Consider the following 14,729-nt stretch of genomic DNA (forward strand, 5'->3'; position numbering starts at 1 on the left):
CAATATTAATTGATGTTAACTTTAATTAATACAAATCAGAATTACTTAATTAAAATAAATCTTATAAGGATACCTAATAGACGTACTAGATTAAGTCTTTGATATATATATATAAGCTGGTTTTCTTTTTACTCATAAGGTCACACACATTCTCTTTCATAAAGTCAGAGATAATAGGGTCATCTTAAGAAAGTCTTCCATCACCAAAGTCAAGTGTGTAAGTCAAGAAGAGTCAAGAGAGAAAAATCAGTTTATTAAATTAAAGAGTTTCTCTCAATTATTAGCATGCTCAATTAAACTTCACATCAGGTAAGCTTTCTAGATATGTGAGAATTTATTTATTCAAAATCCATTATTAGAGTGATGGTTAAATCTTATGTTTATTATTCACATTATGTTTATGATTATTATGATCTATTAAGAATTTTTACGTGTGTTATCAGAGTCCTAAATTTTGAACAATTAAATTCCTCTATTAAATTAATGATGATGAACATAATATTGAAAATCTTACTTGTTATTAGATATAGGTAGAATTAAATGGTAGATCATGAAAGTTTTATGATTAATATTAATTATTATAATAATTATAATAATATTAATAAAATTTGACCCAATTAATTTTTGAACATGAAGATTATTAACACGACAAAAAAATCGTGTTATAAACAAATTTAAATTTAAGATCATATTTTCTCAAAAGAAAAAATTAAAAGAAACAAAAAAAAATTATTATATATCAAAGTGGCTTAATTGTTTTGGCCATGAATTTCAAACTATGTGAAAACATGTTTGTGATGAAAGATGCTTAAAGTTAATTAATTAATTAATTACTAAATTAAAGTTTTGGCCCAAATTTAATTAGGTCATAAAAGTTTCGCATGATGAAGAAAATGTGTTGGAAAGAATAATTTTTTTGGGAATATGTTCTCCCAAAAGCAAGGAAAATGGAATATATATATATAACAAATATCATAAGATATGCATATAAATTATGTATATTAATAAACCTAACATTTATTCATTCATCTAACATTTATTCATTCATTAGGCATACATATATGTGTGTGTGTGTGTGTGTGTGTGTGTGTGGGTAGAACACACACACACACTTTTACGAGTAACAAATTAAAACAAATATCATAAGGTATGCACACACACACACATATATATATGCCTAATGAATGAATAAATGTTAGGTTTATTAATATACATAATTTATATACATACCTTATGATATTTGTTTTAATTTGTTAGTCACAAAAGTGGTCAAATTAAAATAAAATAAAATAAAATTAATAGTTTGTTAGTCACTAAAGTGGCCGAACTATGAATGATGTTTACATACATATAAAAATTATCAATTATCCATACTAATAAATTCTTATGATGAAATATAGATTAATTGATACCTATTAGTCATCAGAACTTAAGGATTTTACTCAAAAGTAAATCAATTATTCTATGATAGTGAGAATTATGAGGACAATAATATTTTATTAAATATATATTGGATTTCAAAAAACAACATGTATATTTGATGTAAGTTAATTATTGTCCAATCAAATTTAAAGGAATTTAATTTAGGAAAGTATATTATAGTATCTACCCAAAGGAGAATTGTAGTACACTCTAATTGTTTGAATTGTTTGAATCTATTTTAATTTGAGTATGTATGAAATATTTTGCAGCTATTACTCTTTATTCGCAAGCTTCATCTGTTATTGTATTCAATAGGCTAAACTTCTCTGAATGGTGTGAGCAAGTTAAGTTCCATTTAGGTGTCTTGGAACTTGATTTAGCATTATTAGAAGATAAACCCACTGCTATTATAGATACAAGTAGTGAAGAATAAAAGTTGTACCATAAGCAATGGAAACAGTCAAATAGATTAAGATTTATGTTTCTATGAATGACTATTGCCAACAACATCAAGACAACAATTTCACAAATTGAAAATGCAAAAGAATACCTTAATTTTGTGGAAGAACGGTTTCATTTTGCAGACAAATCACTCGCTGGTACTCTAACGGCACAACTCACGACTGTGAAGTATAATGGGTCGAAGAGTATGTATGAGCACATTGTAGAGATGAGTGATATTGTAGCAAGGCTAAAGACCTTAGGGATGGCGGTGGATAATTCCTTCTTGGTGCAGTTCATTATGAACTCACTACCTCCTGCATATGGGCCATTTCAAATCAATTACAACACTATTAAGGATAAGTGGAATGTTAATGAATTAGCCGGTAAGCTAGTTCAGGAGGAAACGAGACTAAAGAATCAAGGGACTCATTCTGTCAACATTATGGGTCAAGGAGCTCGTAAAGGACTTAAACCAAAGGCCAACAAGTTTAAGAAGAAAAAGAAAGGATCTTCAAATGCTTCTCAAACTAAAAAAAAAGGACCGTTTGATCTTGGACAATGGTTATCACTTAGATCTTTTACAAACTCTCTATGTACCTTCAGTTTCTAGGAATGTTATTTCTATTTCAAAACTTAATGAATCTGGATTTAATGTTAAGTTTGGACATGGATATTTCAGTTTATTTAATAATAATAATAATTCCGTTATTGATTTTGGAATTCTTATTGATGGTTTATATAGGCTGAAACTTGATGAAAATTTTGCTGAATTCTTGCTTATCACTTATAGCAATATTGGGATTAAGCATAGTAGACTGAATGAAAATTATATTTTTTTATGGCATAAGCGTTTAGGTCACATATCCAAAGAAAGATTAGAGAGGTTGATAATGTCGTGCACCGCGGAAGCGTGTAAACTATAAAGAAATAAAGCAAACACACAAAACATCAATATTTATGTGGTTCACCCTCTCAACATAAGGCTAAATCCACGGGCATATCATCTTTCACTATCAATAATAAATAAATCATCATTAAGCACATAGCTATACTACCCATCAACCCAATTATACCTAAGAGAATCAAGACTACATCAAACTGCTCATAGTAAATATATTAGTTAGTCCCTCTCAGTCTCCTCTAGACATAACCCAACATATTTACTATTACAACACTACACCACAAAGGGTGCCTTCAACTATATGGGCAAAAGCCCTCTCATCAATGGACAAGAATCCCTTCCTCTTGAATTCTATGTCCTTTCTCCATCTTAGGCCGAAGCCTCTCTTCACTGCTATGGGCAAAAGCCTCTCATCAATGGGCAAAAGCCCCTCATCAATGGGAGCAGAGCTAAATCCGCAGCAATTGGTAAAGCCCTCTCTACAATGGGTGATGGCCTCACTCCATGGGTTGAAAGCTACTCTCTTCAATGGGCAAAAGCAAAATAACCTTTTCCATCGTTCTTCTATTTATAGTATTAATTCCCTCAATCCTAATTTAATTAGGAGTCCCACTCAATTTAGGAATAACACTAAAATAAGAAGTTTACTATATATAAGAAATATTCCTCTATCCTATTGAGGAATATTTCTTCCACTCAAATTAGGAAAATGTCTCTCCAAATCCTACTAGGATTTTGAGTCATAATTCTAACAATCTCCACCTTGACTCAAAATCCATTAACCATTGCATACCTCAAATTCTTGGATGTCATCAAATCATCAAATCTCCATGCTTGAGCTTGAACCCTTCAAATCATCAATTCTTCAATCTTCATTTTGAGTGTAACTTGCTTTATTCTTTAAAAAATCTTCCATGATCAACTATCTTGATCTTGCATCAAGAGCTTCACCTTAAATTCAACTCTCCACTATCACCATTATTGCATGTGCGATTTTACATGTTGCAACAGCTCCACCTTCAACCAAACTCATCAAGATCATCCTCAAGCTCTGATACCAATTTGTTGTGCACCCCGGAAGCATGTAAACTGCAAAGAAACAAAGCAAACATATAAAACACCAATATTTATGTCGTTCACCCTCTCAACATAAAGCTAAATCCACAGGTATGCCATCTTCCACTATTAATAATAATAAATCATCATTACAAGCTTATAGCTATACTACCCATCAACCTAATTATACCTAAGAGAATCAAGACTACATCAAACTGTTCATAGTAAATATATTAGTTAGTCCCTCTCAGTCTCCTCTAGACATAACCCAACATATTTACTATTACAAAATTACACCACAAATGGTGCCTTCAACTATACGGGTAAAAGCCCTCTCACTAATGGACAAGAATCCCTTCCTTTTGAATTCTATGTCCTTTCTCCATCTTAGGCCAAAGCCTCTCTTCACTGCAATGGGCAAAAACCTCTCATCAATGGGCAAAAGCCCCTCATCAGTGGGCAGAGCCAAATCCGCAATAATTGGCAAAGTCCTCTCTACAATGGGCGACAGCCTCACTCCATGGGCTGAAAGCTACTCTCTTCAATGGGTAAAAGTAAAATAACCTTTTCCATCATTCTTATATTTATAGTATTAATTCCCTCAATTATAATTTCATTAGGAGTCCCACTCAATTTAGGAATAACACTAAAATAAGAATTTTACTCTATATAGGAAATATTTCTCTATCCTATTGAGAAATATTTCTCTCACTCAAATTAGGAAAAAGTCTCTCCAAATCCTACTAGGATTTTGAGTCATAATATTCTAATAGATAAAGAATGAGATTCTACCAAGTCTAAATTTTACTGATCTTGATGTGTGTGTGAATTGCATTAAGGGAAAGTAAACTAAACACAATAAGAAAGGAGCCACAAGAAGCAATCAGCTTCTTGAAATTATACACATTGATAAATGTGGGCCTTTTGATACTCTATCTTTTAGTGGAGAAAAGTACTTTATTACCTTTATTGATAACTTTTCACGTTAGGGATATTTTTATTTGTTCAATGAAAAATCTCAATCAATAAAAGCACTTGAAGTGTACATAAATGAGGTTGAGAGGCAATTAGATAGAAAAAGTAAAAATAGTAAGGTCAGATAGAGGTGGTGAATACTATGGAAAACACACTGAAATGGGACAATGTCCTGGTCCATTTGCAAAGTTCTTACAAAGTCATGGGGTGATAGAAAGACGAAATCAAACTTTAATGGATATGGTTAGGAGTATGATGAGTAACTCTTTTTAATTAGGAGTATGATGAGCAACTCTTTTTAACCTATATTTTTGTGGATGTATGTACTTTAAATCGCTGTATACTTGTTAAATAAGGTTCCTAGTAAGGCAGTCCCAAAAACACTTTATGAATTGTGGACTAGAAGGAAACCTAGTTTAAGGCACCTGCATATCTGGGATTGCCAGGTGAAAGCAAGAATTTATAATCTACATGAAAAGAAATTAGATTCTCGAATAAAAAAGTGAATACTTTATTGGCTATCGAGAGAAATATAAAGGATATAGGTTTTATATTCCAAACCATAGTCTAAGAATTGTGGAAACTAGTAATGCAAGATTCCTTGAGAATTGTGAAGTTAGTGGGAGTGTTGAGAGACAGGATGTGGATATACAAGAAAATAAAGTTGATTTTTATGTGCCTATCAATATTCCAATATCCACTCCTACTCCACATGTTATTCCAGCAATTATTGAAGGACTGAATAATGCTACACAACATAATGATGAAAGACATCCTAAAGAAGCTAACTCACAAAGAGTTAATGAAGATGAACCACAAGAAATGCCATTAAGAAGATCTCAAAGGGAAAGGAGATCTGCAATTGCTGATGATTACGTGGTTTACTTGCAAGAGTCAGATTTTGATATAGGAATTAATAATATCCAGTTTCCTTTTCACAAGCTATAGAAAGTAATGAGTCTAATAAGTGGCTAGATGCCATGAAAGATGAATTAAAATCTATGAAACAAAACAAAGTATGGGATCTCATCGAGTTGCCTAAAGGATCTAAACGAGTTGGGTGTAAATAGGTCTTTAAGACCAAGCGCGACTCGAATGGTAAAATCAAACGATATAAAGCAAGACTTATTGCCAAGAGTTATACTCAGAAGGATGGCATTGACTATAAAGAAACATTTTCACCAGTCTCAAAGAAAGACTCATTGAGAATTATTATGGCATTAGTGGCTCATTATGACTTAGAGTTGCACCAAATGGATGTGAAAACAGCATTTCTAAATGGAAAACTTGAAGAGGAAGTTTATATGGACCAACATGAAGGTTTCTCAGTTGAAGGAAAAGGCCATATGGTATGTAAACTTAAGAAATCAATATAGGGACTTAAGCAAGCTTTCCGTCTATGGTATATTAAGTTCAATGATACCATATAATCTTTTGGTTTTAAGGAAAACATCGTTGATCGAAGTATATATCAAAAGATCAGTGGGAGTAAGTTTATTTTCTTAATTCTATATATTGATGATATCTTGCTTGCTGCAAATGATTTGGGCATATTACGTGAGACTAAAGATTTTCTCTCAATGAATTTTGAAATGAAAGATATGGAAAAGGCATCCTTTGTGATTTGAATAGAAATATTCCGTAATAGATCACAATGACTGTTGGGATTGTCTCAGAAAGCCTATATTGATAGAATTCTAGAGAGATTTAATATCCATAAATGTTCAACAAGAATTGTTCCCATACAAAATGAGGACAAATTCAATCTCAATCAATGTCCAAAGAATAATGTGGAATGTAAAAAAATGGAATTAATTCCTTATGCTTCAGTTATGGGCAGTTTGATGTATGCTCAAACCTGCACAATAACCGACATTAGCTTTACCGTTGGAATGCTTGGTAGATATCAAAGCAATCTTGAAATCCATCACTGGAAAGCTGCAAAGAAAGTTTTACCATACCTGTAAGGAACTAAGGATCACATGCTCACTTATATGAGATTTAATCATTTAGAAGTGGCTGGATACTCAGATTCAGATATTGCTGTATGTATTGACAGTAGAAAGTCTACTTTTGGCTACCTGTTCCTATTAGCTGAAGGGGTAGTATTATGGAAAAGAGCCAAACGGTCTATTATTGCTTCATCTACTATGGAAGCAGAATTTGTGGCATGTTTTGAAGCCAAAATTCATGCATCATGGAGGCAGAACTTTATCTCAGGACTTGGGGTAGTTGACACCATTAGCAAGCTGTTAAGATTTTATTGTGATAATTCCACAACAGTATTTTTCTTCAAGAATGACAAATATTCAAAGGGTGCCAAACATATGAAATTAAAGTATTTTGATGTTAAGGAGAAAGTTCAGAAACAAAGAGTGTCTATTGAGCACATTAATACTGATCTCATGATTACAGATCCATTGACTAAAGGTTTACAACTTAACACATTTAAAGAACATGTGCCTAGAATGGGTCTTGGTTGTATTAATTAATGATGTATTTGCTTTAACACTCTGAGCTCGTTGATGTGTTTTCTGACATATATTAATAGATTTTCTATTTTTTCATAATTGTGTACATATAATATCTTGAGTGAATGATAACAGGAAAAGTATTTTTAAGACATTATTGTGGACTATGATGTGATATACATATATCTATTATGCACCTACTACAGTAAGTTGCTAGTATTATGGTATATGGAAGGAAGTATGTGATTAAATAATATACAGCTGCCATAACTCATACTTAGTAATTTATTATAAGAATGTAATTATGAAGTAAATTATGAAAATGATTTGTTTATTCCATGCGCAGCTAATGTTTATATTATTAAAGTTTATATCACTTAATTATTATGCCAAGTGGGAGAATGTAAGATTTTGTTCGATAATTAATATTACTATATGAGCCAAAATCCATTCCTTTAATGTGACCCAATATTAATTGATATTTACTTTAATTAATACAAATCCTAATTATATAATGATTACTTAATTAAAGTAAATCATAATTCTAATTGTATAAGGATACTTGATGTACGTACTAGATTAAGTCTTGGATATATATATATATATATATATAAAAGTTAGTTCTCTCTTTACTTATAAAGTTGCACACATTTTCTTTTATAAAGTCAGAGATAATAGGGTTATCTCAATAAAGTATTCCATAGCTAAAGGCTTGTGTATGAATTAATAAGGGTCAAGAGGAAAAAATTAGTTTATTAAATTAAAGGATTTTTCTCAATTATTAGCATATTTCAATTAAATTTCGCATCAAACGCACTTTTTAAATTTATGAGAATTTATTTATTTAAAATTTATTATTAAAATAATAATTAAATTTTATATTTATAATTATTATGATGTATTAAAATTTATTTTTACTGTTCAAGGCCAAAGAAAATATAAACCTTGAAGTGTACCGGGCTGCACCATCTGTTGCTGGTCTGCAAGAAAATACTTTCAAGAAATAATTCGTTGATGGTAAACATAAGACCACTAAACATCTAAAAAGAAGCGTCAAATTGTTGATGGAGATTGGAGGCCTATACCGATTCATTTTCCAATAAACCTTTAGTAGAGCGTCGATCATCGTTCATCTTCCTATTGAACAAGCCACACAGCCCCATGGCCGCCAGCGAGGTTAATTTCTGGCTGATGTGCTGTCACACCTCTCAGTTAAGAGAGAGAGAGAGCGAGTTAAGATGTTCAGCGACCTGGGGATGAGAAGAAGGGACAAAAGTGTTACAGGTGGTATTTTTCGCCTTGTAATGCTCAATAGCAATTTGAAATAGAAAAGGTAGTAAATTATATGACCGGTCAAATTTATATTTGTTTTTAATATATCTTTTTTTTAAGAGAAAGTACACGGTAATTGGTATGAAGATGCTGGGTAAAGGAGCACGGCCCGGTCGGAAATTTCCAAAGCTATTGACGAACGGTTGAGTAGTTATTTTTATAATATTAATAATTTTTTAATATAATTTATTATAATTGAGATTTAAATTTAAATTTTATAATTTTAAAAATAAATTCGATATTGTTAGGCTGAAATTTGATGGTGATCGAAACGCAATTTTATATCATCTTTTTGTCTCATTAACTAACGAAATGAAAATTATTTTTTATTTTAATTTTATTATTTTATAAACTATTTTTTTAAAGTATTACTTTACAAACTATTAAAAATCATATTTTAATATATTATTAAAATTTGAGTATTATTAATTAATAGTTTAAAAAATAACATTAAATTTATATTTTGTATTTTAAAATAATATTAATATATGCATTTTATTAAAATTTTTTTTATTAATAAAATTTATCTATTAAATAAGTAAATTTTATCCATCATAAAGTTGTGTTGTGTTAATTGTGAATCCAGCTCACATAAGATCATTATTGAGACTGAACATTGAATTTAAATCGAATCAAACTGTTAAAATCAAATTAATCAAATTATTATATTTTAAAAATCAAACTAAAACACAATACATGAAAAACTAAACTAAACCAAACCGCTTTAACTATATCTCTCGAAAGGGATCCCTTGTAGACAGTACCAAAACCATCACCGCCAAGGAGTCTGGCGTTGGTGAAATGACCAGTTGCATTTGCTAGTTCTGGAAATGTAAATTTTCTTAGTTCATATGCTTCATAATCCTTAAATGATTGCGTTTTTGTGAACACGGAATTTTTTATAAATAATAAAACCTTTTAATTTCTTAAATGAATTAACATCACAACAAAGGCAAATCATATATGATTATCATATGAATAGTTACCTTCAACAACCCATAATTCCTTATGAGACATTTTTCCTTCAAGAGTTCTAATTATCTGCATTGCACAGCAGTTATAAAACAGGTAACACATTTATCAATTAATACTCAATAAAGTTATTGATATGTGAATTCATACCTGTTCCATTGTTGGCCGATGCCTTGAGAATTTACTATATACGCTCGCAGCAGCACAATATATTACTCGTTCAAGTTCAATTTCACTTTTACTGTTGTCTCCTTTCAATGTAGAATCAACAAGACTGTTATAATTGACATTAACTGAATCTCCGTTGATCATTAGAGGCCTTGCCTGAATATTATCATGTTTGTTATTGTTGTGACAAACACAAATTTAAGATACACACGATATAATAAAATAAAAAACAATTTTTTTTTCAGACTGAGTAATAATTTGAACCCCTATTTCTTTACTTGACTTTGGGCTTTAGTTGCTTTTGTTTGTTTGGGCTTCGCCCATAGCCAACCTTCTGTACTTCTCCTAAATTTAATGAAATTTACATTTCAGTTAAAAAAAAAAAAGTTTAAAATTGGGTCTCTAATTCTCGATTGAAACATTATGGGTCGAAATACAAAATCCCTTATCACAACTCAATATTTTTATTAATATCCATTTTTTAAGACAACACCTTAGCTCAAGATATCATATGTATCTTTCATGATTTATTTATTTATTATCAAAAGGAAATTTAGAGATTTAGTATCTTACCCAATTAACAATACTAACATGGTCTTCATAAATTTTTCTTCCACTAATAAGCTCTAAAAGTAAAACACCAAATGAATAAACATCTGACTTTTCGTCAAAATGAGCATTTTTTGAATCTTTATAACTGCAAGTTCAAATACATAAAGAAGAATCAGTACATTATAAATTTTTTTCTTCTTAAAAAAATATAAAAAAGAATCTCTCTAGCCATAAATTAGCCTTTTCTTATATATATTTTGTAGAAGCATTTAACAAAATAATAACCATGTAATTATAATCAGCAAGTAAATATATATATATATATATATATATATATATATATATATAACTTACATGCTAGCTTCTTTTTTATCAATGGGGATTTGTCTGATATCAATTTTTGAAAAAATTTTAGCCAGCCCAAAATCTGCAACCTAAAACAAAAATGATCCATGTTAAGGAAATTAGTAGATTAATATATTGTGACTCATAACACAATAATTAAGTAATGCTACATGATGATAACTCTAGCTAAGTTTTTCCTATTTTAAAGGATGCTGTTGAAGGTACCCTAAGTATTTATTGTGCTTGTTTTATTATTAAATTATGAGCTTCCCTACAAAAACATTTAATATTTTCCTATCTTTGTACTAATTCTGGATGTTGCTATTTATTATCTTTTTAAATGATATTTTAACTATATTTGGCAATTAAACATCGATAAATTAAAATTTTGCATCCACAAATAAACTTTAAATCACAAAATCTCAAATTACAATTTTGAAATCTAAAATTAAAAATCCTATACTTTAATATTTTGAAATTTATATTAAAAAATAAAAGATTATTTTAAAGAAACAAATTAAAAAGGCAAATCAAGAAAGAATGCATAGAGATATGTGTAAGAATATATTATATATATTTTGAATGCCTAAACATATAGTAAGATCATCAATCCTTATATGCATTTATATTTATTATTAAATCATCCTTTCTTAATATATAATAAAAAATACCATACCTTTGGTTTAAAGTCATTATCTAGAAGAATGTTATCTGACTTGATGTGTTGATGGATGATTTTAGGATTACCTAAATTTACATATACGAAGAAAGTAGAATCTTAAATAGAATAACAACATTAAAACAGAAATAAAAAAAAAATGAAAATAGATAAAGCCTCAATTGCTAAAAGAGCATATAGAGCAAACCTTGATTGATATAGATCACTCACATTTTTCATGTAGATATGCCAAACCTTTCGCAGAGTCTGTGGCAATTTGCATTCTCTTTGACCAATTCAAATTTGATCTTTGCTTTGCATCTGATGCCATTTATCATTCGTAAGATCACAATCAAATACTTATAATCCAAATTATGTTTAGAGGGGTTCGTATATATGTGTATCTCAGGGCACAAAAAGGACTCACCGCTTAGATGAAATCTCAAAGATTTGTTGGGAACAAACTCTGAAACAAGCAATCTATCTGCTTCTTCACCGCAGTAGCCAACCAGCTTAACAAGATTTGGGTGAGACACAAAGCCAAGGTCCTTAATCTGATTCTTGAATTCTTCTTCCTGTTGTCCTTCCTGCTTATATTTAAGTTTCTTAATAGCAATGACCTTACCACTTGGAAGGCATCCCTTATAGACATCACCAAAATCACCAATGCCAAGGAGTTCCTTGTTGGAGAAATGACGAGTTGCAATTGCTAGTTCTTCAAATGTAAATATCCTGGGTTCATATACTTGAAAATCCTCAGGTGAGCTAGAGTCAGTCAGATCCATTTGCTGTGGTGGAGACACTGAGTACGTTTCTGTGAACATAGATCCACCAACTGAGAAAGTTATAACCCGTCTCAAAGGAGAAAAGAAACATGTGAAAGAGCAAGTTTTATCATTATAAAATGTATATATGCCAAAAAAAAAAAAAAAACCTCCGGTGGATGTTGGGCGATATGACTCAGTACTGGCCATCATGTCCTCGTCAATATTCATCAATCAATGTAGAATTTTTCTAATAAACGACCACTACTACAATATAAGCATGTGGCAATATTGCAACCAGAGGGGTTTCTTGCAAGTATGCTGTTAGAGTTATTAGAGAGAGAGAGAGAGAGAGAGAGAGAGAGAGAGAGAGAGAGAGGCTGGACGGTGGACTTGTATAGCTCTCAGGTCTTAATATCCTGGAGAGCAGAGGGGTGTGGGATTGAGACTTGAGAGAGGAAAGAAAGAGGCTGGAAGCCACCTTGTATAAGTTGACAATTCTACTACATGTTTTGTTTTTTTCTGGGAAAGTTCCTTGAAACTTGAATAGATCAACAAAAATCCAAAACTCTGCAAATTTATTAATTTAGTTCAGACGATGAAAATATAAATTTAGTCTAAATAAAAAAAAATCCTTTTGAAGACTAAAAACTGAAAAAGAATATATGTATATATATATAAATAAATGGAAAACAAAAGAGAAGAATGAAAATCAAAATTATTAAATATGGAATTGAAAGTTGAAAGTTTAAAATGGGGAAACAATTTCTAGAAAGGGTCATAATAGTAATAAAATGAACATACATAAGGTTTATATTTTTATGGAATTGATATATTTATGGCTGGTTTTTTTGGCCTATAGAATATAATTAATGACTTATTTATCTGTATAATGTTTATGTAAAAGGTTGGTTCTATCGTACATGTATTGGAATAAAGGTTAATTTTTTTGTTCATTGTAGTGGAATATTTGGAATTTATACTTTATCATCCCTATTTGTGTTTTTTGAAAATGTAGGAATATTTAATAGCAATTATGTATTGGATATTATGAAATTAATAATATTTTTCACGATAATTGAGTTATATTTTTTGATAAAAGCTTATTATAGATTTTAGTTCTCATTTGGCCTAAAATATTTTAGTTCTTAAAAGTATAATATAAATATGTTTAATATTTAATTAATTTCTTGAAAAGTAAATTTACTATTAAATTATAAAAGATGATACTGTGTATAATATATTTAAAATATAATAAATTAAAAGATAAATTAATAAATTATATTATACTTAATTAGAAAAATATAATTTATTACCAATTATCCCTCTGTGATAAAACGGCCTGTTTATTAAAAAAATTAAATAAAGTCTTAATGATTTTAAGTCTTATCAAATTTTAATGACGATCTAATTTTAAAATTAAATCGTAATAAAATGTTACAATAATTATTATAGTGAAATTAATAAGGCAGTCCCCCCAATAATTGTGATTGATAGGTTTTATATGTGATCATAATTATTAAATATGTTGGTGTGGTGAAGCAGTAAAGGGACAATTTTAGGCAGTTGAATTTGAATAAGATAAATGAGCTCTGATCTTGGCTGTTTCTTGTGATCAAGTAATGAAGTCTACGGTAGGTGCCTAACTTCCCCTGAGTAAGATTTCATAATGTAGAAAATGGGTTGTTAGGAATTTTTTGTCCACAAATAAGACTTCCTGTATATATTGGTTGTTTTTTTATGGCAGAATCTCTTATGGTCTTTGTTTTGCCTTGAACACCAATTGTAATGCAAGTTGCAGTTTTAAAAAATTAACAATAATAATAAAAAGGCATGCGCACATGATCACACAATTGCCTTGAACACCAATTCTATCATTTGTTTATATTGATAGAATTTAATTGTAGAAAGAAAGAATGAGAGAGTAGTAAAGAGTTTGGCTCTTAAACAATATAGTAAAAAGAGACATTAACTAAATGTCCATCCATCACATATAAGTCATAAGATAGAGATTAAACTTTTTTGATCTAAAACATTTTGACTCCAAAAGTAATTATCAAAAACTTAAATAGATAAACTAAATTGACAAAAATTTATTTAACTCTAAAAATAATTTTTAAAGGGTTTAAATGAGTCAACTAAATTAACAAATAGTTTATTAAACTTTAATAATAATTGTCACGTACTTACAAGGTATTTTTGCCAAAAAAATAAAATTTAGGCTCTTCAACTGCAGCTTTTATTAGCTTTTTCTACTCAAGAATCGTGGAGGTTACTCATATCTACAGAAAGGTCAATTTTTGTGCAGATTAATTAGCTTTTTCTACTCGAAATTATCTGTTGGTGTTCATGGGTTAGAGAGCGTCCACCCTCTAATTTGGTCATATTTAAAACTGCTATAGGGAGGAGAAGAGAAAAGCTTTGAAGGGAGCCAAAAAGATGGCAGCAAGGGAGAGTGGCACTAAAGAAGTTCCACAATTAAGAAAATTTGTGGTGATTAATTTTGTTAAGACTGTAATTGAAGGGAGTTGACCTTCATCTGGTCCACACAATTTTGTCTGTCATCTCTAACGTTTGTTAGTATAAATAGAATAGATGGGTCTCAGTGCCAATTCTTTTCTTTTTTATCCAGATTTTTAATTTGCGAGCACTAGTGATTGAAACGATCA

The 14,729-nt window shown here is 30.0% G+C and overlaps 1 protein-coding gene across 3 annotated transcripts; it reads right to left on the minus strand.

The window, feature by feature from the left end:
* Positions 1–9,222: 9,222 nt before the first annotated feature.
* LOC131181482 (putative serine/threonine-protein kinase) lies at positions 9,223–12,683 on the minus strand. Of its 3 annotated transcripts, none has more exons than XM_058149789.1 (9): positions 12,231–12,683; positions 11,724–12,110; positions 11,528–11,617; positions 11,315–11,385; positions 10,648–10,727; positions 10,333–10,438; positions 9,724–9,897; positions 9,588–9,642; positions 9,223–9,425 (listed from the first exon to the last, which is right to left on the minus strand). In XM_058149789.1, exons 1-9 carry the CDS (start codon positions 12,289–12,291, stop codon positions 9,265–9,267), a joined length of 1,185 nt encoding a protein of 394 aa, XP_058005772.1. In that variant the 5' UTR covers positions 12,292–12,683; the 3' UTR covers positions 9,223–9,264. The 3 variants fall into 3 exon arrangements, with proteins under 3 accessions (XP_058005772.1, XP_058005766.1, XP_058005774.1); XM_058149783.1 differs by having other exon boundaries at positions 10,315–10,438; positions 12,231–12,681; XM_058149791.1 differs by lacking the exons at positions 10,333–10,438; positions 10,648–10,727 and having other exon boundaries at positions 12,231–12,680.
* Between the last annotated feature and the right edge of the window lie 2,046 nt (positions 12,684–14,729).

This window comes from Hevea brasiliensis, chromosome 1, assembly GCF_030052815.1.
Source record: "Hevea brasiliensis isolate MT/VB/25A 57/8 chromosome 1, ASM3005281v1, whole genome shotgun sequence".
NCBI classification, from domain to species: domain Eukaryota; kingdom Viridiplantae; phylum Streptophyta; class Magnoliopsida; order Malpighiales; family Euphorbiaceae; genus Hevea; species Hevea brasiliensis.